We start from the raw sequence: 25,998 nt of genomic DNA on the forward strand, positions 1-25,998 counted from the left end.
ATTTGGACTGTTGCTTCCAAGGCCAACACCCTCCCAGCCTCCTTCTTGGAGCACTCCTGGATAAGGCCAAGCTCAACTGCGATAGAGTTGATCTTGCCTTCCAGGCTGTCCGCCATAGCATCAATCGCAGCCAGTAATTTATCTACTTTGAGTCCAGGTTGGAGTATCCACTCCCCTCTTGGCGGTTGCTCGGTGGATCATCATCCCCGTATCTCTGTCTACGACCCATGTCTGACAAGTGGGGGGGAATGGGCAAGACGCCCCCTCCAGCCCCCAAACAGTACATGCAACTGTTCACCAAAGACCACAACGTCCAGAGGTATTCGCCCGTGCCAGGACCCTCCAGGGGGAAACAGCAGTGCCACCAGAAAAAAGAGATGGGGATCCGTGGTCGCTGGCCTAGCACTCAAACAGGTTCCAGGGCCTCGGTGGCAACCAGGGGGTTCGCTGGTCAAGAACAGGCCACCACATTCTTCCACCTCCCTCCTCGCCGAGCATTACCGAGGGTAGGGGGTGCTACCCGTATTGTTATCCAGGGGCCACAGCAGTGAGAGGGCCGGCCATCCCGTGGCCCATTAGGTCGGGCGTCGCTCAGGGTGGCAAGATTCCGGATAAGGCTCCAAAAGGACTGTAGAGGGGCAGAAGTGGCTGATATTACTCTGCCCCTCCCCCACAGTCACAGCAGGAAGGGGGGCCACCAGTAGAAAGGCAGGGCCATGCCGGGCCTACCGTGAGGCAGAAGTATGTAGTAAGTGGGGGGAGGTCCTCCTAGGCACTGCCTCCCCTATGGCTGGCGCTGCGGCCAAATGCTCTGTACTATTGGACTATTGGGGGGGTGGAGGAGGGGCTTCAGATCCAGGCTGGGCTCCCACTGGGCCTTCCACCGAGTAAATTGTGGGGTGGGGTGCAGAGTGGCCCCAAGCCTCCATTTCTTCCACACTTGTCACCGTGACCGCGCTCGCCTGTTTGGTGCACCGCTTTAGAGAGCTCCGCAGTTCGATCCTGACTACCGAGCTGTCATTTTAGGTGCATGCTTGGGGCGCCTCCCACGTCTCCTCCACGGGGCTCGCGGCTTGTGTTCGGCTCCCTCCTACTCCTGCTATTGCCTCGCGTCTCCAGCACTCCAGGGGCGCACAGCATGGCGTCACATGCCAGGCGTGGAAGCCGGGGGTGCCAGAGTCTCGTGAGCTAGCGAAGATCTCAAACCCTGAGATGTTTTGGCTTGGTGGCTGGCTCCGCCCACTGAAGACCTCCACTTGTGAGGAGAGGACTAAGCCTCCAGATCCATGCTAGTTGAGGGCAACAGACTCAGAGACTGACTGTCTACCCTCTACAAAAGCAGGGGTTAGTATGCACAAGATGTGTGAAGTGTTTGCAAATGTGACTTGTGGAGCACCAGAATCCGCACCTGAGCCCGATTCATGCTTCTTCCATAATTGTTGTGTGGGCAAGCTCATCAGGGTCACCCAGGTTGGAAATAGCTCAAGGGGCGATGGGTTGGTGTAGAGCCACTACCAACATCGTGATCAGGACCACTGCCCTGTATTCTGCATTGAATTGTACGGTATTTAGTACTGCTATGAGAATTAAAAAGTACTTAATTTTTTTTTTTTTTAAAGACTACCTCTGGGCTGGATATTGAAGTTATTGTGGCCATTGGCTCATTATTGTGTTCTGAGGTCATTTCCCCCCCCACACACACACACACTACATCCCTGAGATGTCTGTTACTGCTCGCCCTCTTTAACATGTGCCAAATATGCAAAGGGTTGTACTTTGCTCAGGCTGCAGAGCTATAGTCGGACGGATCTTGCGACAGCTGCTAGAAACTACTTATACCACCACAGTCGGCCCCCAGAAGCCCCTGTCTGCCCTGTGACTCCTTGTACGGGATCTGATAACATTTTTAGTAGCATTGGAATTCATTTTGCTTTAAAGTGTGGTAAAAGTAGTTACATAATAAAGCCAGAATATGTGCTGCATAATTTGCTTAAAAAACTCTTTTACATCATTTCTTCCTTGATAGCTGCATAATCCATTGCCCTTGTGTGTATGCTATTTTCACGCAACACTTATACTTTGCAGATGCGTCTTAGTGTTTCCAATTTCTTTTAAAATTGCATATACGAGAGTGTGGTTTCCTATTTGATATTTTATGCCGCAAATGTTATTCAGTACACAACATTTGTCCTATATAAAGTCATTCTTGATGTTGGGTTTTTGTAGGTGTTTCGTTTGCAGGTATGTCAAACCACAAGAAAACAGCTCTTCCCAAGAACAGTACAGCCATACCTTTCCTTTTCTCTTCTATTTCCTGTCTGTTTTCATTTATTTTTGATCACCTTCCTCTTCATATCCTTGATTTTGCTGTAAACAATGGATGTATCTTTCACAAGTTGCAAGATTAAATTATCCGTCTTTCTTTTACATGATGCAGGTGGTTTCATGGGCACCTTTCTGGGAAGGAAGCTGAGAAGTTGTTAACAGAAAAAGGAAAACATGGAAGCTTTCTGGTCCGTGAAAGCCAAAGTCACCCTGGTGACTTTGTCCTATCTGTGCGCACGGGGGATGATAAAGGCGAGAGCAACGACGGAAAGTCCAAAGTGACACACGTCATGATACGTTGCCAGGTAGAGCTTTTTCAGGTATATTTTTGTTAATGATAAAAGCCTTTACAGGCCATATTTGTGAAATGATTTCTAGATCAGAGTTTACATTGGGTATAATAGCCACAGTTGCCCCACAAGATTGATCAACATCATAACTCTTTCCAGGCTCCCATTGCAGGTGCCGTTTATTAAACAGAAACCTTAAAGGGATCCTGCCAAATTCAACTCTTACCACCCAACACATTAAGAAAATGTACATACAGTTAAAACATTATAGATTTGTGCTAGCTAAAGAGTTTCTCACGAGCAAAGCAAGCCATTATTTGGCAGTTCATAACCCTGTAGACATTAATATCTATATACGTTTCCTGAAAATATCTTACTTGTTACTTTCATGATTATTTGTTTAAGTGCTGCAAACCTTAAAACCTCGGTGAACCATTCTTCTCTCTTTCTCTGTATGTGTGCTTGTGTGTGAGTGTGTGTGTATATATATATATATATATGTATATATATATGTATATATACACACATATATATATATATCACCCAAAAATGCCCTGCATATGGGCCCGCACTCCACAACAGGTAAAATTGGAACACCAACATTTATTCTAAGTAAAGCAGGCATTTTAGTCCGAGGCTTTTTTCCAGTTCACTGCTTCTGTCTTGCCTGACGCGTTTCAGAGAACATTTCTCCGTTTTCAAACGCATGTGAAATTTCAGCGTTCAAAGCACCACAGTTACCATTCTGCTCTTGTTCACTTAATGAGCCTCTGGTGTGCTGCAGCCTCCGGTGAGCTCTTTCCCCTAAGGCATTTTGGTCTCTGTAGTGCTTTCATAATAGTCGCCCTCCAATGGGTTTCTGTCTTTAGATATAAATGTTAAACAGGGAAACACAGACTGAAAGTCCTGCTTTCACTTCACTTTTGAAATACCTGCTCGTCGTTTACTCCTGGCATAATTCCAAGACGATCCCTCTCTTTTTCAGGGAGGTGCGTCGGCCCCACGGCTGGACCTGCCGTGTATAAATCACCCAAAAATGCCCTGCATATGGGCCCGCACTCCACAACAGGTAAAATTGGAACACCAACATTTATTCTAAGTAAAGCAGGCATTTTAGTCCGAGGCTTTTTTCCAGTTCACTGCTTCTGTCTTGCCTGACGCGTTTCAGAGAACATTTCTCCGTTTTCAAAGGCATGTGAAATTTCAGCGTTCAAAGCACCACAGTTACCATTCTGCTCTTGTTCACTTAATGAGCCTCTGGTGTGCTGCAGCCTCCGGTGAGCTCTTTCCCCTAAGGCATTTTGGTCTCTGTAGTGCTTTCATAATAACAAGAGCAGAATGGTAACTGTGGTGCTTTGAACGCTGAAATTTCACATGCCTTTGAAAACGGAGAAATGTTCTCTGAAACGCGTCAGGCAAGACAGAAGCAGTGAACTGGAAAAAAGCCTCGGACTAAAATGCCTGCTTTACTTAGAATAAATGTTGGTGTTCCAATTTTACCTGTTGTGGAGTGCGGGCCCATATGCAGGGCATTTTTGGGTGATTTATACACGGCAGGTCCAGCCGTGGGGCCGACACACCTCCCTGAAAAAGAGAGGGATCGTCTTGGAATTATGCCAGGAGTAAACGACGAGCAGGTATTTCAAAAGTGAAGTGAAAGCAGGACTTTCAGTCTGTGTTTCCCTGTTTAACATTTATATCTAAAGACAGAAACCCATTGGAGGGCGACTATTATGAAAGCACTACAGAGACCAAAATGCCTTAGGGGAAAGAGCTCACCGGAGGCTGCAGCACACCAGAGGCTCATTAAGTGAACAAGAGCAGAATGGTAACTGTGGTGCTTTGAACGCTGAAATTTCACATGCCTTTGAAAACGGAGAAATGTTCTCTGAAACGCGTCCGGCAAGACAGAAGCAGTGAACTGGAAAAAAGCCTCGGACTAAAATGCCTGCTTTACTTAGAATAAATGTTGGTGTTCCAATTTTACCTGTTGTGGAGTGCGGGCCCATATGCAGGGCATTTTTGGGTGATATATATATATATATATATATATATACGGTCGCTAGTAGGTAGATTATATATCTATATATATATATATATATATATATATATATTCACTGAACAAATCATAGGTTTCAGGCCTGATATAGTTAGGAATTAGCATTTTAAAAAACCTTAGAAATTCACTGCAAAAACAATAGGTTTTAGGGGTGTTATAGTTAGCTGGACATTTCACTCGAACAAAACCATTGAAATTCCTCCGATATAGGTAGTTGTACTAACTACATCTCGCGCGCCCGCAATCCACTGCTGATGATGTCACATTACATCATTCATGACATGGTCAGTGACATCACTGATGACATCTCAAATGACATCACTGATGACATCACTGATGACATCATCCACGTGACAATCAGATACACCTCATCATACACTAGTATAACCTTTCATCACTCACTGTAAAATACAGAGTGCCAGATTTAAAACCATTGACACACCAATACAAGTTTCTAAACACCCATTCAGTGATTCCTAGATCTATACACACATCTAACCACTTACCTATAGATTCACTCATACATGCTGTCAATGATCAATAGAACACTATCAAATATACTTATACACCTATATCGACATTACACACCAGCACACATCCTAATCACTTATGAAGTCATCCTACTCACTTCTGCAAACAATGGATCATACTTACCTTTACTTAGCTATACACTTATAAAAACACCACTTCATCTATTCATATAGATAATAACTCATACTTAGTGTGTTATGAAAACACTATTACAACTATACAGTCATTCGTACAGTCACTCATACAATCACTGAGTCTTATGTATACTTATTTATATACAACAACTGACACATACACTGGCTTTTATTTTTCTAGTTTGATGGACATGTACCATTGAGACATATATTGGCTCATCACCACACCCATAAAGATATTCACTAACCCAAACAACTGTTATAACATGTAGTTTTAACTTCATATACCTACTGAATCAACTATTCACACATCTTTGGGCAGTCACGCACCCCCCACCGAACCACACACACATTCACTCTCCCATACAAATACTCAGTTAACTAATTAATAACTAATATAGACCTCCACGTAGCTAGTAACCAACTGGTGCAGCAGTTTACACAACAACTGACAAAGTGATACAGATATTCAAACAGTTTAGTCACTATCCAATATATTTAGTGAGACACTATAAATTAGTCAAGTAAACAGTCAATCACACTGCTACTAAATCCTCCATCCAGATATTTATATTTATATATTCACTCATTCTTCAATGCAAATTGCTATATATATATAATACATATTTAAATAACGAACCAAACCATAAAAAACCAAGGTTTTTAAAAATGCTAATTCCTAACTATATCAGGCCTGAAATCTATGGTTTTTTCAGTGAATTTCTAAGGTTTTGTAAATGACAATTTTTAATGTATTAATTGTTATACTGATTTTTTTGATACTGATTTACTACATTTTTTAAACTATTTATTTTTAGATATTTTATTTTTTTAATTACATTATAATTACATTATACATTACAATACAAAATATACTTTCTCAGAATGAAGTACTTTAGTTTAAATACTTTGCAAATAGGCAATAGACTTTTAAGTACAGTAGTTACAGTTGTTGCAATAGGCAACACAATTTCAAACACAATGCAACATTGAGCTCAATGTGAATTTCTAGTCAAATGCAATTAGTTACCTTATGGATTACTTTTCTAATCACAGGACTGGATCCTAGATTCAGTCCTTGGACATCTCCTGTAAACAGTTGAGTAAAAGCGTTTTGGTTACAGTAGTGATTTTTAAGGAATATTATTGTATTTTAAAAGTTGACACTTGAAATTTTTTTCACATAGAATCACGAATGTTATCCTATGGCAGAAAATTCACTTAGCAGGTAAGTAGTGTTATCGTTACTTTTTCTTACTCAGTGGTGGATCCTGGATCCAGCACTGGTGAATCTCCTGTAAACAGTTGCAAGAATGTGTTTAAGTCATACAGACGATTTTTTAGGAAAATGTTTAGTTTGTGAAAATAGACACTTAGAAACTTTTCTGCTGAAAACCACACAATGGATTCATATGGAAGGAAATACAAGTTACTAGTAAGTATGCTTAGAATTACTTTCCAGGGTCAGTGCTGGTCTAAAAGATGCAGCACTGGGTTCTCTCCTGATAACAGGTGAGTAAATCGGAATTCGTAGTTCGGCTAATTTTAGAGGAATATTTGTACAATGGTGAAGGAAGGGGGCGGGGCCTGAGGAGACGTGTGCAAACACGCCCTGTGGCGCGTTTTAAGTTGGGGCATTAATTCCTCTTCAATCTTGCGGTCCCCTGGGGGCCAACTAGCCCACCAGGTACCTCCAGTATGTGCCAGGGAGCTGCGTTGCAGAGAGGTGTAATGAGGCCACGCCCCTTTTTACAACACTCTGCAACGCAGCTCCGTGGCGCTTACTGGAGGTACCTGGTGGGCTAGTTGGCCCCTAGGGGACCTCTGGATTGAAGAGGAATTAATTCCCCAACTTAAAACGCGCCACAGGGCGTGTTTGCACACACATCCCCTCAGGCCCCGCCCCCTACCTTCACCACGGTGCAAAGGCGCCCCGTGGCGTGTTTTAATTTGGGGGATTAAGTCCCCTTGAATTCTGAGGTCCCCTGGCGGACAACTATCCCACCGGGGACATCCAGTAAGCGCCACGGAGCTGCGTTGCAGAGAGGTGTAAAAAGGGGCGTGGCCTCATTACACCTCTCTGCAACGCAGCCCCCTGGCTCATACTGGAGGTTCCTGGTGGGCTAGTTGGCTCCCAGGGACCCCCAGTATTCAAGGGGAATTAATCCCCCAAATTAAAACACGCCACGGGGCACGTTTGCACCGTGGTGAAGGTAGGGGGCGGGGCCTGAGGGGATATGTGTGGTGCAAGGAGGGGGCCTGGCCTCCGGCCCGATCCCGTCTTTTAAAAAAAAAAAACATTTCGTTAGAAGTAGGGCTGTGTAGCCCCCCTTCTTTTTCTAATTTATTGGCCCTGGGGACCCCATCCCCCAGGGCCTGCCCCCAATTTTTATTTTATTTTTTAAATCGGGAAGGGAGCCGCGTGGTCCCCCTCCCATGGCCAATTCCGTGCCCCGGGAACCCCATCCCCCGGGGCATGGCCAATTTTTTAAAATATTTTTCTATTTTGGAGGGGGGTTGAGTAGCCCCTGTCCTCAGGCCACTTCAAGGCCCGTGGGGCCCCATCCCCCGGGGCTGGCCCTCACCGTTGGAGACCTTGTGGGGGTCCCCAATCCCCCCAAGGTCCTTCCGGCTCCCCACCTCCTGCGGGAGCCGGCATTGCTTTTCCACATGGGGAGCAGCTAACATTCCGCTCCCCATATGGAGAAGCAATCTGCTTTGCTTCATTGAAGCGAGAGCAGGTTTCCCTGCTCTTGCTTCAATGAAGCAAAGCAGTTTGCAATGGCAGGGTGGGAGCCGCAAGGCTCCTGCCCTGCCATTCCAAACAGCAGTGTCCCAGGGGTGGGCACCCTGGGACACTGCAGGAGCCGGCTCGGGGGGGTGGCGTTCCCCAGGGCCTATTCAAGGCTCCAGGAGGGGGCCACACGGCCCCCCTCCCACATTGTGAAGTTGCCCCGGGGGGTGGCGGTCCCCGGGCTGGGAAGGCCTGAGAGCCCCCCCACCCATTTCAAAGAAGCCCCAGGTGTGGCGGTCCCCGGGGCTGCGGGGGGGCTGTGAGCCCCCCCGCCGATATTATGTTAGAGCCCCGGGGGGTGGTGGTCCCCGGGGCAGTGTGGGGGGGATTGGGACCCCCCACACTTAATTTTTCAATATGCCCCCGGGATTTGCCCCCCCGGGGGCAAATTAGCATATTCAGCATATTTTTATTTTTATTTTCAGCCGAAATTCACGCTGGGAGCGCGAATCTCGCCGATTTTTTGGTTTAAAAGAATGCTTTTTTTGCCCCTGGGGGTCCTTGTGGGACCCCCTGAGCAGGCCTAGGTGGTCAGGGTGTTTCTACCATGCTCCCTTTTTGCGTTTTTCGCGTTTGTTTTTTAGGTTTCTTGTGCCTCGGTTCTACAGAGGCACAAGATGGCTGCCAACACTTCCTGATTTGGAGTGTTGACAGCCAATTAGAATACAGCTCGTGCACGGCAGGGTGCGCGAATCCTCCAAGGCCATAGATATATATGTACTTTTAAATGTCATTTTCTCAGGAACTACTGAACGGATTTACACCATTTAAGCAAAAGGCACGAGTCTGAACTAAGGACTACCTCTTTGCCAAATTTGGTGTAGCTGCGGCTAAAGGTCCTATGGGAAATTGCATGGGGAAAACGCGTTTTGGGACTATATATATATATATATATATATATATATATATATATATATATATATATATATATATATATATATATATATTCACTGAAAAAACCATAGGTTTCACACATGTTATAGTTAGCGGAAATTTTACTGATAAAAAACCAATGAAATTGCCCCGTTATAGTTAGTGCTGGCAACTATAACTCACGCGACCGCAATCCTCTGCTGATGCTAATACTGTATTTAGACACTTATTTGCCCATGTCTTCTTCCATACATTTTTAGCTATACATATATTACAAATATTTTTTTTTATAAAGACACATATGTCATCAGCAGAAGATTGCGGTCGCGTGAGTTATAGTTGCCAGCACTAACTATAACGGGGCAATTTAATTGGTTTTTTATCAGTAAAATTTCCGCTAACTATAACATGTGTGAAACCTATGGTTTTTTCAGTGAATTTGCAAGGTTTTTTAAATGCTAATTCCTAACTATAACGTGTGTGAAACCTATGGTTTTTTCAGTGAATTTGTACGGTTTTTTAAATGCTAAGTTACTTTACGCCATTCGAGGCGTGCGCGCCCACTTAACGCAGTGCGTTCCGTGCACGGTTTTTATCAACTTTAATAAGCCCTGTACATTTGGTGGCCTTCGGCCACCAAAAGCACAGGGGGTGGGGTCAATGTGGATAGTGTTTTTTTTATTTTGATTTTATAATTTCATGTTGCCAAAGTATAGTTTTTTTACTGATGTAATAAGCCCTGTACATTTGGTGGCCTACGGCCACCAAAAGCACAGGGGGTGGGGTAAGTGTGGATAGTGTTTTTTTTATTTCTATTTTTTACCGTACGCTTACGGTAAGCGTACGGTAAGCGTACTCGGCGAAATTGCCGAAAAAAAAATAAAACCGTTTTTGCTCTTGGGGGATGTTTGGGGACTCCCTCAACATGACTATGTGGGAGGGAGTTGTCAAAACAGCCCCGTAACATGTTTTTGGGCATCATGTTTGATAAATAACACTCAGTGCGAGAGACAAAATGGCGGACGCCGCTTCCTGGTTTCGGCCGATTCGAATGTTTACTAAGATCTAAGAGCCAATCAGAATCGCGCTCGCGCACGCCACCGTACGCGTACGGTAAGCGTACGGTAAGCGTACCGTAAGCGGGCTCAGATATATATATTGATTTAAAGGCTATTTTCTCAGAATCTACTGAACAGATTTACACCAAACCTACAAAAGGCACTTCCTTGACCTACGGACTACCTCTCTGCCAAATTTCTAGTAATTCTGTTCAGCCGTTCGGGCTGTAGCTCGTTCTAAAGGTCCTATGGAAAAATGCATGGGAAAAACGCGTTTTGGGACCCCCCTTTTATCTCAGCCCCCGCTTGACGAATCCCCCCGAGACTTTCAGGGTAGGAGCGGAGCGTAGCGCCCCACCTATTTTGAGAAATTCGCGAGGATTCATCGACCGGCGCCAAAGTTATTCAAAATAGAATGTTGCGGATTTCCTATGGAAAAGGGGTCCTAACTATAACTACCTACTGGCGACCGCCAGTAGGTTATATATATATATATATATATATATATGTATATGTATGTGTATATATATATGTGTATATATATATATATATATCTATATATATATATATATCCATCCCTCCCTCCCTCCCTCCCCAGTAGGTAGATATAATTAGGAACTATTTTCCATAGGAAATCCGCAACATTCTATTTGGAATAACTTTGGCGCCGATTGACGAATCTTCGCGAAATTTTCCAAACTTTTGGCCAGCTCCGATCCGCTCCTATCCTGGAAGTTTCACGTGATTCGTCAAGCGGGGGCCGAGAAAAAAGGGGGGGTTCCCAAAAAGCGTTTTCCCCATGCATTTTCCCATAGGACCTTTAGTCCGCGCTGCAGCCCGAACGGCTGAACAGAAAACCTTGAAATTTGGCAGAGAGGTAGTCCTCAGGTCAGGGATGTGCCTTTTGCAGGTCTGGTGTAAATCTGTTCAGTAATTTCTGAGAAAATAGCATTTAAAAGCATATATATATCTATAGGCGCGCACCGTGCGCATACGGTAAGCGCACCCTGCCGTGCGCGAGCGCAATTCTGATTGGTTGTTAGATCTTAGTAAACATTCGAATCGGTCGAAACCAGGAAGTGTCGGCCGCCATGTTGTCTCTCGCAGTCCGAGGGAGGTGAAAAATAAAGGTGGAGAACATGAAAAGGGGGCAGGGTGGACAGTTCCTGACCCCCTAGCCATTGTCAGGGGGTCCCCAAAGGACCCCCAAGGGCCATAAATGTGTTTAATATTTTTACGAAAAATCGCGGAGTGCGCTTACCGTGCGCGCATGGTAGAAACGGTAAAATTACGCGAACTGCATAACGTGGGCGCACGGTGCGTGAAGCGCACCGTGCGCCCACAGAGCGCGCATGGCGCGCAAAGCACACCGTGCGCGCACGGTACGCGCACGGTGAAAAACCTTAAAAAATAAATAAATAATAAATACATAACTTAGCATTTAAAAAAACGTACAAATTCACTGAAAAAACCATAGGTTTCACACATGTTATAGTTAGGAATTAGCATTTAAAAAACCTTGCAAATTCACTTAAAAAACCATAGGTTTCACACATGTTATAGTTAGCTGGACATTTCCCTCATAAAAAACCAATGAAATTCCCCCGTTATGGTTAGTAAAGGGAACTATAACTCACGCGACCGCAATCCACTGCTGATGACGTCAGATATTACATCACTGATGACATATGTGTCTTTCTGTAAAATAAATATTTCTTAAATATGTATAGCTAAAGGTTAAAGGAAAGAAAAATGGGTAAATAAGAGTTATAGTTGGGACCTTGTTTCTATTCAAAAAGCGTTTTTTCTTTTCCCAATAACTTTGGCGCCAGTTGACGAATCTTTACGAAATTTTCTAAACGTTGGTCCTGCTCCGGTCAGCTCCTATCCTGAAAGTTTCGAGGTGATTCGCCAAGCGGGGGCCGAGAAAAAAAGGGGGTCCCAAATCGCGTTTTCTCCATGTTATTTCCCATAGGAAACTTTAGACTCGACTACAGCCCGAACTGCTGAACGGAATTACACCAAATTTGGCAAAAAGGTAGCCCTTGGTTCAGAAAGAGACCTTTTTAGGTCTAACCTAGCGAACGCAGCGCAACTGCTTCGCTGTGCGAGACTCTATTGTTGTGGCTTTTCCTAGCGAAGGGAGACAAACCATGTGCGCGCACGGACATCCGATGTGCACCCACATGGTGTCTCCTCTGCTTCACATGCTCCCACCGGCGCGCTCGCATGGCTTCTCGTCTCTGGCTCCCACCGCGCGCTCACAAGCGCATCGCATGCTTTCACTTTCCGTCCCCCGTCGGTTCCACAGAGACAGCTTGTTCTTTTTTGGATCCATTTCACAGGGAAGCAACTAAATGAAAGAAGGAAAGAGAGGTTGTTAACAGTTTCTTCAAGTCACGGTTTTCAGTAAGTGAGGAGCTAAACAGAAAGAGAGGGAATAATAGAAAGAGGGTGGGGGGGCAGCTGCCAGCACAGAAAGAAGAGGACATTGTCCGTGTCTTCGCTGGGCAGTTAGGCGCGGATGTCCGTATCGTGCCGGCTTTGCTTTACTAGTCATTATTACCTCTTGTTAGCAGACTCTTGCAGTTTAAAAGTAATGTTAAAAGGAGTTTTTCCAACTCGGGACGGCTTACTCGTGATACAAGAGTTTAGTGTACATTCTAGCGCCTGGAAGGACCAAAACACTCGGTATAATTATTACTTTGTTGTGGGAATTCAGAATATTACGAAACTAGCCCGCCCGATTCCCTTATGTTTCTCAACTGTTTTTTCACACGGACGTTTTCAATTCTTTGCGCAGATAAACCTCTCAACTTCAAGTCGTGATATCTCCCCATGAGTGGCAATCTCAATGCAGACGGTATCTCTCATGAACAGTAACATCGGGATTACTGCGCCACTCGCAGCCCTCAGCGGTGCTCATTTTGATGCCCTAAAAGAATGAAAGGCTGTCTGAGTTACACAATTCAAGCCTTCAATCTTCAGGCCCCAGTTTACAATAGGAACCCTGACCACCCAGCTACCAAATCCAGCTCTACCTCTACTGGACAACCCTATCTACTGGTTTTTGTGTGTGTATGCAGGTATGTATGTATGTCTGTATGTATGTATGTATGTATATATGTCTGTATGTATGTGTGTATGTATGTATATAGGTATGTAGGTATGTCTGTATGTATGTCTGTATATGTGTATGTCTGTAGGTATGTCTGTAGGTATGTTTGTATGTATGTGTGTATGTATGTATGTAGTATTTCTATAGCGCACATCTAGCCAAAAGCCAATGACGATGATGTAGGCCCTAACTCACATGAACAGAAGATGCATGTATGTTACATATGTTTTACGTGTTTGTTACATTCCACTACCGATTTGGCATTTAGCTTTGAGCGAGCAAACGAGTTATTTGAAGAGGGGGCCTAAATGTATGGAAACTAAGTTCCTGTTTGCAAGTGGGAGGATGTAATTTTCAAATATTGAGGCTTTTTAAAACAAGCATTTGCAATGCAATAGGTCTCGCATTTACGCGAGTTTTACGCAATTGGCATTGTAAATACCAAATGCCTTTTATTTATGTAAAAAAAAAAAAAGGCATTTTCATTTACAATGCCAATAGCTTAAACTTGCATAAATGCGAGACCTATTGCATTGCAAATGCTTGTTTTTAAATGGTGGGAATCCGTTCAGTAGTTGCTGAGAAATTAAAAAAATAAGAGTAAAAAAATCAACTTCCCATAGGAAACTTTATGCAAGGATACAGCCGAAACTACTGAACGGATTTACCCCAAATTTGGCAAAAAGGTACTGCTTGGCTCAGAAAGCGACCTTTTTAAAAATGGTGTAAATCCGTTCAGTAATTACTAAGAAAATCAAAAATAAACGTTTCGATATTTAGAGGCGCGGTGGATCCGCGCACCCTCCTGATCACGAGCTGCATTCTAATTGACTGTCAGCACTTCAAACCAGGAAGTGTTGGCAGCCACCTTGTGCCTCGGTAGAACCGAGGCACAAGAAAACATACGCAAAAAACAAGAAAAGGGGGCAGGGTAGAAACCCGCTGACCTCCTAGGCCTGCTTAGGGGGCCCCACAAGGACCCCCATGGCAAATAAAAGCATTTTTTTGGGTTTTAAATCGCGGGAAGCGCGGAGGATCCACGGATCCGGCCGCGAAAATAAAAAAAACATAGCGCGGGCTCCTGCGCTTCGTTATTAATTAGCCCCCGAGTTGGCCAAGTCCCGGGAGCATTTCTAAAATATATTTGCGGGGGCCCAGGGGGACCCCCGCTGCCCCGGAGACCGCCACCCCTCGGGGCTTTCTATAAATATTTGCAAGGGCCACACAGCCCCCCTCCGCTGCCCCGGGGACCGCCACCCCCGGGGCTTTTATTTTATATAGGTGGGGGGCCTCCACGGCCCCCGCAGTCCCGGGGACTGCCACCCCCGGGGGTTGTTTTTAAAAAAAAAAAGAATTACCTGTGTGGGGGGGCTCGAGCCCCCCCCACACTCCCCAGGGACCGCCACTTCCCCGGAGTACTAAGAATGTAAATTTTAGGGTCTGTTATGGACCCCCGAGCCCCGGGGACCACCACCTCCCCTGGGCTTTGCTAATGTTGGGAGGGGGCCGCGTAGCTCCCCGCCTGGAGCCAGTGATAGCCCTGGGCACCGCCACCCCCCAGGGCCGGCTCCTGCAGTGCCCTGGTGTACCCACCCCCGGGACTCTGCTGTTTGCTATGAGAGGGCGGAGCTTTGCGGCTCCCGCCCTGTCATTGCAAACTCTGGTTTAATATTTATTTTATTTTTGGAACATGGAAAGGCCGGCCTGGGGAATGGGGTCCCCAGGACCATAAATGGCCTGAGGAGGGGTGCCACGCAGTCCCCCTCCAATAATTTAAATTAAAAAAATAAGATCGCCATGCCCCGGGGGACGGGGTCCCCTGGGCCGAATATGGCCCCGGGAGGGGGGCCACGTGGCCCCCATACAATAAAAAAAATAAATAGGGGTCAGGCCCTAGGGAATGGGGTCCCCAGGGCCAATAAAATAGGAAAGGAAGGGGGGCCACACAGCCCCCCTTCTTAAAATAAAAAGATTTTTAAAAAAAGACGGGCATCGCGCCGGAGGCCCCGCCCCTTGCCTGCAGCACTCTGCAAACGCGCCCCCTGGCGCGTTGTAAGATGGGGAACTAATTCCCATTGAATACTGTGGGTCCCTGGTGGCCAACTAGCCCACCAGGAACCTCAAGTATGCGCCAGGGAGCTGCGTTGCAGAGAGGTGTTCAGAGGCCACACCCCTTCTTACACCTCTCTGCAACGCAGCTCTGTGGCACTTACTGGAGTTACCTGGTGGGCTACTTGGACCCCAGGAAACCTCAGGATTCATGGGGACTTAATCCCCCAACTTAACAGTGGTGAAGGGAGGGGGCGGGGCCTGAGGTGACGTGTGCAAACGCCCTGTGGCGCATTTTAAGTTGCGGAATTAATTCCCCTTCAATCCTGAGGGCCCCTGGGGGCCAACTAGCCCACCAGGTGCTTCCAGTAAGCGCCACTGTGCTGCGTTGCAGAGAGGTGGTCCAGGCCATGCCCCTTTTTACACCTCTCAGCAACGCAGCTCTGTGGCGCTTACTGGATGTACCTGGTGGGCTAGTTGGACCCCAGGGACCCTCAGGATTCAAGGGGACTTTATTCCCCAACTAAAAACGGCCACAGGGCATGTTTGCACACATGTAACCTCAGGCCCCCCCCTCCCTTCACCAGTGTGCAAACGTGCCCCGTGGCACATTTTAAGAGGTAGTTTTAATCCCCCTGCCCTATTATGTACTAGGGACTTACAGAGGAGGTCATGCTAATCACAGGGTACCCCAATGCATAGTGTTCCCTAGTGTATGTAGGTGTTTTCACTGTATTCTAAGTGTCTTTTAGCATAGCACTGGCTCTAGGTCTGGTTAGTCAGAGTCAGTTACCACCAGTACCTGTCTGAAAAAGTTGTGGGCACAGGAGGAGTTTATGCTCCTCTGTTGGTTCTTTCTGCACATCTCTCCTTCTTCCTGCACTTTTCTTCATCTTTGTGGACTTCTGTTGCTTCTTTCTGCATTTCTTTTTTTTATTTCTGTGCGTTGTTTCTTCTTTCATCACATGTCCTACCTCTATAGGCATAGTTAGAAACTAGCATTTAAAAAAACCTTTGAAATTCACTGAAAAAACCATAGGTTTTATGGAAAGTTATAGTTAGTTGGACATTTCACTCATACAAAACCAGAGAAATTCCCCCGTTATAGTTAGTTCAGCTAACTATAACTCGTGCACCCGCAATGCACTGCTGATGATGTCACATATTACATCACTCATGACATGGTCAGTGACATCACTGATGACATCTCAAATGACATCACTGATGACATCATTCATCTTTCTGTAAAGTTTAAAATATGTTTAATATATATAGGGAAAGGCGTATTGAAGAATGAGTGGGCGTAGAAGTGTCTGAATGGATGATTTAGTAGGTGCGTGACTGACTCTACAAGTGAGTGATTAAACGTATCTTACTGAATGCATGGGTTAGTAACTAAACTGTGTGAATGTCTGTATCCGTCTGTCTGTTGTTGTGTAAGCGGCTCCATGGGTTTCTGAATAGCTACATGAGTGTCTATATGAGTTATTGATTGGTTGTCTGAGTATCTGTATGGGTGCCTGAGTGTTTGTGTGGGTGGGGTGTGTGTGACTCTGTGCATAGATGTGTGAGTGGGTGGTTCACTGGGTGCATGGTTTCAAGAGCGCATCTGTGATGGACTGTATGGGTGTGTGAGTGTGTATGGGTGTGTTAGTGAGTGAATGTATATCTCAGTGGTACATGTGTGAGTAACAACATATGTGAAAGGCAGTATATATGTGTGTTAGAGTATATAAATGGCTATAAGTGAGAGTGTGTGATTATGAGAGTAGCTGTATGGATGAGTGTGTGCGTGTATCAGTGATTGTATAAGAGCGTAAGAATGTGCTAGTATTTGTATGAGTAGGTGAGCTGGTGTATGTATAACTGTATAGGTGAGTAAATGGGAGTGTGATTAATTATTTGCATGACTGACTAGGTGTGTGAGTACCTCTATGGATGAGTGGCGGTGTGTGAGTGTCTATATAGGTGTATAAGTGTATATGATAGTCCTGTACTGAGTGACCGTAAGTATGAGTGACTGTACGGGTTAGTGAGTGGATGTGTGTGTAGACCTAAGAATCAGTGAGTGGGTATGTAGTTATTGATGTTGGAGTTTCTATGGTTTTGAGAACGGCAGTCTGTAATTTAGAGTGGGTGTATCAAAAGTTATATTAGGGTGTGTGAAGATGCATTAAATTATCACATGGATGATGTCATTTGAGATGTCATGAGTGATGTCATGAGTGATGTCATCAGTGATGTCACTGACCATGTCATGAGTGATGTAATATGTGACGTCATCAGCAGTGCATTGCGGTGGCGGGAGTTATAGTTAGCTGAACTAACTATAACGGGGGAATTTCTCTGGTTTTGTACGAGTGAAATGTCAAACTAACTATAACTTTCCATAAAACCTATGTTTTTTTCAGTATATATATATATAGATACATGTAGATATATATTCACTAAAAAACAAAGGTTACAGTGACGTTATAGGTAGGTTCAGAATTTAACCATGCAATACCATAGAAATTTATCTGTTCTAATTATCTGAAGTAACTATAACTCGTACCCTCAAGTAACGATAACTCGCGCCACGCCGTGCAGTTTTTCATCAATAATTTGACCGCAAATGTTGCTCTCATATTATCAATGATGTCATAGAAGATGTACTGAGTGATGTAATATGCAGGGTAATCAGCAGGGCATGGCGAGGGCGCGAGTTTGCTTTGTTCGCCCGAAGTTGTCAGGGTATTCCCAGACGTGGGTCCCTTGCTCACTTTGCCACTGGATCCAAGCTAGCCTGGCTGATGAAGGGTGTTACCCAGAAACCGGTCCCAGGATGCTTGTTTCAGGTTCAGGGAAGACCTGGCTTGGTAGTTTGGTCTGGACTGTTCCCATGAGGAACAGGGTCAAGACTGATTTGCATATAGCTGGATCTGAACTGAGGTGGCTAAGTGAGCTAAATAATGATGATGGAGTATTTTATGAGGCTGGGCCTCACTGTGTAGGGTTCCCCAGGACCAAAAGTCCTCCTCCCCCAATATTTAACAACTTCCCCCTCCCCCCAGGGCTTTAAAAAAAAAAGAAGCGTGAGAACGCACTTGTGTTTTTAAAATTATTTTTGCCATGGACCCACCGTGAATTTTCGGCATAAGTTACAACAACAAAAAAACTCCCTGTGGGACCCCACCAGCAGGACTAGGAATCACGGTATTCCTACCCTGCCTCCTTTTGTTGTTTCTTGCGTTTTCTTTTGAGACTCTGGCTCAGTCACAAGTCCCAAGATGGCTTCCATCACTTCTTGGTTGAAGTGTTGGGAGATGATCAGATCTCACCAAGAGATCTGTCGGATTCGCGGAAGATTCGCTACCCTAGATATCTATAAATCTTTTTTCTTTAACAACTCCAAAACTACTGAACGGATTTACAGCAAATTTAAACAAGCAATGGCATAGCCAATAAGTCTCGCCTTTGGGACCTTATACGTTTTTAGTTATGCTTTACATTATCGTGAATGTCGGGCTCCTAGAACCAAGGTTCTATTGTGTCAGATGATCCAGCAAAAGTCTAGTCATTCTGGGGCATAGAAGATGAGCGCCAACCGCAATGATGTTCCCCACTCCCTTCCCCAGATCCTCTCCCCCACCCGATTTCCATTTTACAGTATAGGAGGACAGTGAATAATGGCATATACCCGTTTTAATTGGTTTTTGTATTCATAGGTTTTGTTTGTAAAGGTTATCAGTCTTGTACCAGTGTTGAAAGCGATAAAGTATGGAAAAAAGAATAGGATTGTCATGAACCTTTCTATTTTGGGAAGGGGGTGGTTGGGACGACAAGTGGTAATGTGTGATGCAAACTGAGAAACCTATTCTCAGGGCTTATTTGTAGATGCATGAACCCTCACTCCAGACCCCGGAAATAGCAGAAACACACAGCTGATGATATTTTCAATAAAAGGATGTTTATTATGTACAATAAGGCTTAAAACCTTATGTATCCGAATAATGGTAATCATTATGGCAATCTCAGCAGTTGGTGTACATAAAAGAAACACTCCAAAAAACTGAAGTATATTACATCACACATTTCTACTGGTAATACAAATTAATCTAATCCCTACCTAATACACACACGTCTATGTTATCAGCCTATATTGGCTAAATGCTTAGTCATTTCCCTGATGTTCTGATGCCATGTACTTGTGGGCACATACCTCAAAGCAGTCGGGTCAGCAGCCGGAGAATGGTGCTCAGGCATCACATATAAGTCTACGTTGTCTGCCCATCCTAAATCTTGGCTCTCTATACCCGTCTCTCAAAATATTCTCTTTTGGTAGGGGTGAGGGGGCTGCTGTGTAGTTTTGTGTATCGGCATTGTACAGAACAAGCAATGTCTCAGTCAGAGGCTTGTACGGAAGACAAGTAAATGCATCCAACTTTGCTTTCTTCCAAATGTGTTCCGTGTGTGGCCCATGGGCTCGCAACATTAAATAGTAACCCGTCAGGATCGCCAAGCTCTGCAGAGGTTGAACCCTCCCTCACCTGTTAGATTTTATATTAGTTTTGCACAATAAAGAATAGAAGAAGACATTGAGGGTGACATTTTGTATGGTGCTTCTCAACAATGAAATAAGAATCAGAGCCGCCGCTCCCTTCTGGGTCCGCTGCATATGTGTGTGGTTCAGGATAGGGGAGGGTTTTCGTCATCAAGAGGTGTGGGAGGGGTTTCTTTCCCATGCTGCCTTGCCTGCCCAAACAGCCCCACGACAGCCAAGCCATCTGTATTTAAAGGAGCTGGCACCCTGCCCCGTTCATACGTCATTTCTGTAGCCACGTTTCAGACAAATGACCTTTCCACAGGTTTGCATTTCACTCAGCTGGCGGCATCAGCGCATAAACACCAACTATCTAACGTGCGCTTCCTGAGGTATGTACCGCAGCTGGAAACGACGTATTAGATTTTGGGCCACATCAACACCTACCCTCCTTTTTCCGCAAGGGGAAACACGTTACCTATTTATTTTAGCAATATGAACAGACCAAGCGCGCGTGCAATATTCTGTTAACTTTAACCGTGCATGCGGTACTCAATAGACTGCTACAATATTTGTAAAATAAAATCCAACTGGTAGCCTTGTTTCACGATACTGGGCGTTTGACATTTCACGGCTAGAGATTAACGGCACATTGAAAACATTTTCAACGTATCGATGTTTAAACATTTTTGATTTAAATTAAAGGTAGAAAAAAACTGCGCAGCCAACCACGGCACCCTCAAGATGCTTTCACGCTATCATTTCAATTTAAAACAAGCGCTGAAAGACAAGCACGGCCTGCGGCCTTCGAAAGTTGAAGCAATGCGCACTCTGGACTTAAAGAGTACGTTTACGTGCTTCTAGGCAAACCCAACGGGGTTTGAGTGGAGCGCGGCCTGAAACGCCACAGTAGGGAGCGGGGGCGCGGCTTCCCGGCTCAGTCCATCTACAGCGTTTACCTTACAAGAGCAAGCAGCTGCGGGCGCGATAATTGCAAATAGATGGCGCCGCTGCTCGCTCCCGCAAGGTAAACACCGTACATGCTCATTGGAAACAGTTCAGTACATGCACGAGTTTCCTAAAAAGTACGGAGTGATTCCAAAAGGTCACTCCAATGCATCGCTTGCGCCCTGCATAGGCGAGACCTAAAAAGGGCTATTTCTCAACCATATCTAGCTTTCTGCCAAATTTGGTGTAATTCTGTTCAGCGGTTCGGGCCGTAGTCATGTTCAAAATCCCTATGAGAAATTGCATGGGGAAAACATGTTTTGGGACCACCTCCCTTTTTCTCAGCCCCCACTTGATGAATCTCTCAAACTTTCCACACTCCAACTGAACTGATTGTCTTACAAGTTTTGAAAATTTTGTGAAGATTCGTCATACGGCGCCAAAGTTATTAGCAAAACAAAAAGCGCTTTGTCTATGGAAACTAGGTCCTAACTATAACATATATATGTATATATATATATATGTATATATATATATATATGTGTATATATATATATATATATATATATATATATATATATATATATATATATATATATATATATATATATATTCCCCATCAAATGCCACTAACTGCCGAACAACTCACGGGCGGGTGCCATTATCGTGAAAGTGGCTTTTACGCAATTATTATTCACCAATTTCCTGAAAGGAATTAAACAACACACTCGCTGGCTTTTGCATGCTTCAATGGATTTAATTTCAGGCAGACCGGTTTCAGCATTACGCCTTTTTCAATGCCTCTGGATATTTTTCAACCGCATTGCCCCCATTTAAATATCCATGTGTGCTTCCCCATTGGTTGTGAGAAGCAATGTCAGAGATGACGGACAATAGTAAGAGCAGTTCTATCCGTTTTTGTGTCCGCCATATCAGCATGAAAGCTTTTTCATCTCTAAGTGAGCTTGGCTGCATGCTCGTACATATACATTTTCGTAATGTTCGACCCTAAGTGGGAACGAGCATGCAGTTCTCTTTCACACTTAGCTCACTTAGAGATGAAAAAGCTTTCATGCTGATATGGCGGACACAAAAACGGATAGAACTGCTCTTACTATTGTCCGGGGGCAATGCGATTGAAAAATATCCAGAGGCATTGAAAAAGGCGTAATGCTGAAACCGGTCTGCCTGAAATTAAATCCATTGAAGCATCCAAAAGCCAGCGAGTGCGTTGTTTAATTCCTTTCAGGAAATTGGTGAAATATATATATATATGGCCCCACAAAGTTCAATGCTGCGCTCTCATTCACCAGTAAATGCCAGAATCCAAAATAATATCCAAAGAGGTGTTTATTCCTCACACAACGCGTTTCAACTCTATGCAGAGTCTTGATCACGTTGCATAGAGTTGAAACGCGTTGTATGAGGAATAAACACCTCTTTGGATATTATTTTGGATTCTGGCATTTACTGGTGACTGAGAGCGCAGCATTGAACTTTGTGGGGACATTTACGAGCCGGCGTGCTCCGCCGGCGTTTGCGCCACCTCTCTAGGGTCGAGCAATCCAGCAGGAGCGATCTGTGTATTATTATATATATATATATATATATATATATATATATATATATATATGTATGTATGTATGTATGTATGTATGTATGTATGTGTGTGTGTGTGTGTATATATATGTATCCATTAGATTCCGTTCTCCCTCAGGATCACTCAAAAAAAGGACTGGACCACAAAGTAAGTGCTTATTTTTCCTTTATTGGGTGCAGTCTGGCATGACGCGTTTCAGCTCACACGGGAGCCTTGATTACATGACAAAGACCTACGTTACAGTCGATCTCTTTAAATGCCTAGTACCTATATAAGTGAAATCACATGAGCAAAATACGCCATAAACATAAAAGAATTGCATTTGTAGTTTATCTTATGTCTATACAATTGTAGTTTCCTCTTAACTCATTGCATAAAATCAGGGTTAAAAATGTCCACGATAATGTGTTAATAAAAATGGAGAATAGAAAGTTCAAATTGTGAAGTTTAAAATCAATTTCATCAAAATAACTTTTGCTCAAACTTTCACCATCAAACCCTGGTATGCATCGAATATTAAATACTTGTTCCAATACCACAATATTTGACGTATAAAAAATGCGCAAATGAAGTGTAAAAGTGCTAGTTGTTCGCATTTTATGTGTCGTGATTATCAAAAGGTTCACCAAAGTCACATTAATTCATGTAAACATTTGATACATTTCATTCTTACTTTCAAACTTTTATCTTTGCGCTTTTCATGTTTTTCATGTTTATCAAATCAAATGCGCGAAAGGTTATTGGAGCCCCAATTCCCAGTGGGTGAATAACTGACGCGATTATCCATGAGTTACATGGACTTGTTTTATAAGGATATTTATAAAACATTATTATTATTTATTTAGTATTTTGATTTCAAATTTCTGTTAGTTCTACTTTCTCAGCATATGCATGATTGCAAGCTGCCAATTATGTCGGTATTAATACCAGGTTAGTGTAAAAATGCAAATCCTATTTGATAAAATATATAAATATATGAATATACTAATAAATTGGCATAAGTGCATCATTCAATGAATGACCATAATATTATTAAAAAATCCCAGTAAAATACTAGACTTAAAACCACTGAATGCATTGTTAGACCATCCATGAAAAAACCCACCATAGTGAGACCCGAATAAAACTTTGCATGTCAAATAACAGATAATTACAAGAAAATATTAACAAATTTAAAACCATAATACCCATATAAAACAATCCATTCAAAACATGCCAGTTAATCAGCAGGTATATAGATCCTCTGTCACGTTCAATCCTGTTGGATATTTAGAGTGTAACTCTAAAATATATCTAGTTTCCAGCAGTCGTAACCGTTGTTCCCTGTTGCCCCCTCGTCTGCTGGGTGGAACTGTATCAATTACAAAGTATCTGAGGTCTTGGCTTCTCGAATTGTGTTTGCTTTTAAAATGGCGTGCCACGGGGTAGATGTTGACCTGATTACTAATTGCCCTAAGGTGCTGCAAAATTCTTTTGTGCACCGGTAATTTAGTGCTCCCTACGTAATGTAGTTTGCAAGGGCAGATTAATATGTATACCACAAATTCAGTTTTACATGTTAGAAGTTTGGATATTTTAAAACTTCTTGTACTGAATAGTGTCAAATACGTTGTGCGGTTTCCCCCCTGCTGACATGCCTTGCATGTTTTACACCTGAAAAAGCCCATATGTGTTTGAAGCCAATTTGTGTTTTCAATGATTTAAGGGCTGGTTTTCACCAGCTCATCCCTCATAAATAGACCTCTGCTATATGTAATGGATGGACGAGTTGGTAAATCCTTCCCTATTGTGGAGTCACTTAATACCATGGGCCAATTACGTGAGATAATAGAATAGAGTTGTTTATGTTGCTGGCTATATTGCAGAATTATTCTAAACTCATTGTTAGTTTTAATCTCTCTTTCTAGAGGTTGTGTCTTGGGACTTGACTTGCTGAGATGGTTACTTGAGAGCAGTTCATATCTGGCCCTATGCATGGATTTCAGGATGGCATTACCTATCACTTTTCTAGAGTAACCTCTCTCTAGGAACCTCATCTTGCTTAAGGTCTGAGCTTCCTTAAGATCATCATCGTTGCTGTGAATCCTCCTCAGCCGAAGCATTTCCCCATAGGAGATACTATTAATCAGATGCTTGGCATGGGAAATGCTCGCATGTAGCGTGTAGTTTCCAGCAGTCTCCTTACGATATAATTTGGACTTAATTTTGTCCCTACGCACATAGATTTTGGTATCTAGGAAGCTCACCTCTGTATCACTGGTGGTAGCTGTAAACTGAAGGTTCAAATCATTGACATTAAGAGCTTTGATAAATTCATTGGCTTCATCAGTGCTGCCCTCCCAAATCACAAACAAGTCATCAATGAAACGTAACCAAATTTTTGATGTTCTTATTCATGGTATTGGGTTTTAAGTACCAGCTCCTCCCACCAGCCCATATGCAAACACGGATAGCTGGGGGAAAAGCTGGCACCCATGGCTACTCCTCTGACCTGTCTGTACAGTAAATTGTTAAACATGAATATGTTATTCATTAAACTGAATTCTCCCATAGCAACGAGCATCTCTTATTGGTCTACTGTCATTTCTGATCGTTTGTCCAAGTAAAATCTCAAAGCCCTCAGACCATTGTGATGTTGAATACTGGTATACAATGAGCTCACATCGAGAGCTATGAACAAATACCCTGGTTTCCATTTGAAATCTTTGAGTTTTGTAAGGAAATCCCCAGTATCACGTACATAAGATGATAGAGCTTTTACCAGATCTTGGAGAAAAAAGTCAATATATTGGGAGGTATGTTCTAGTAGGCTGTTCCTAGCTGATATGATTGGCCTACCTGGTGGTCTCAGTGGATCCTTGTGAATCTCAGGAATAAAATAAATCGTGGGTACAACTGGATGTTCAGTCTTTAAGAATTTATATTCCTGGGCTGTTAAGATTCCGTCCCTTTTCTATGCCATTAATTGAGTATAGTGTCTTGTATTTGTAGATTTCATTTCCGTACTAGTACTCTTATTATAGCACGAGTTATCTCTCAGCTGACTGTAGGCTTCATTGGTGTAATCACTTTATTGTATATATATATATATATATATATATATATGTGTCAACCATTACTGCTCCACCATTTGAGGGCCTCACACAACGTTTCAAATAATCAGTTTATTGTTGGAAGACATCAAATGTTAGCTTACAGAGTCTCTTAAAACAAAATTTCAGTATTGCCTCTGATTTCAGATCCAAACATGTTTCGGGCCACAATGCCCTTGATCACTGGCATAGGCAACAGGGAAGGCAGTCACAGAATAGGCGCACCTGCGCGATCTTAAATCACCGCCCCACTGGGCGGGAACTCCAGATGCTTTCTGGTAGATAGTTCTACCGCAAAATACATCCATAGTGGGTGCCGCCAAACCCCTCACACTAGTAATATTTTCCTCAGTGGGTTGTTTTAATTTCAACTCTGCCGCCAACTTTCATTTTCAGTGTCCTCCAACCGGTTCCGTCGTTCCCAGCGCCTCTTGTCTTTTGTGCTGTGGACCTGCTGATATGCAGCGGGGCGCCTCTCGATCTTGAGCTGACCGCTTAAAAATCAACCATTACTGCTGATATGATTGGCCTACCTGGTGGTCTCAGTGGATCCTTGTGAATCTTAGGAATAAAATAAATCGTGGGTACAACTGGATGTTCAGTCT

At 43.7% G+C, this 25,998-nt stretch overlaps 1 protein-coding gene across 2 annotated transcripts in view; it reads left to right on the forward strand.

Annotated features, from left to right (window-relative positions):
* PTPN11 (protein tyrosine phosphatase non-receptor type 11) overlaps positions 1-25,998 on the forward strand; it is a 663,532-nt gene that overhangs the window by 267,675 nt on the left and 369,859 nt on the right. The window contains exon 4 of one of the 2 annotated variants that reach the window (XM_085636151.1): positions 2,438-2,645. In XM_085636151.1, the coding sequence (XP_085492277.1) occupies positions 2,438-2,645 (208 nt within the window). The remainder of the gene's footprint in view (positions 1-2,437; positions 2,646-25,998) is intronic. The other variant, XM_085636152.1, reaches the window with a different exon arrangement.

This window comes from Triturus cristatus, chromosome 11 (genome assembly GCF_964204655.1).
Source record: "Triturus cristatus chromosome 11, aTriCri1.1, whole genome shotgun sequence".
In the NCBI taxonomy this organism is placed as follows: domain Eukaryota; kingdom Metazoa; phylum Chordata; class Amphibia; order Caudata; family Salamandridae; genus Triturus; species Triturus cristatus.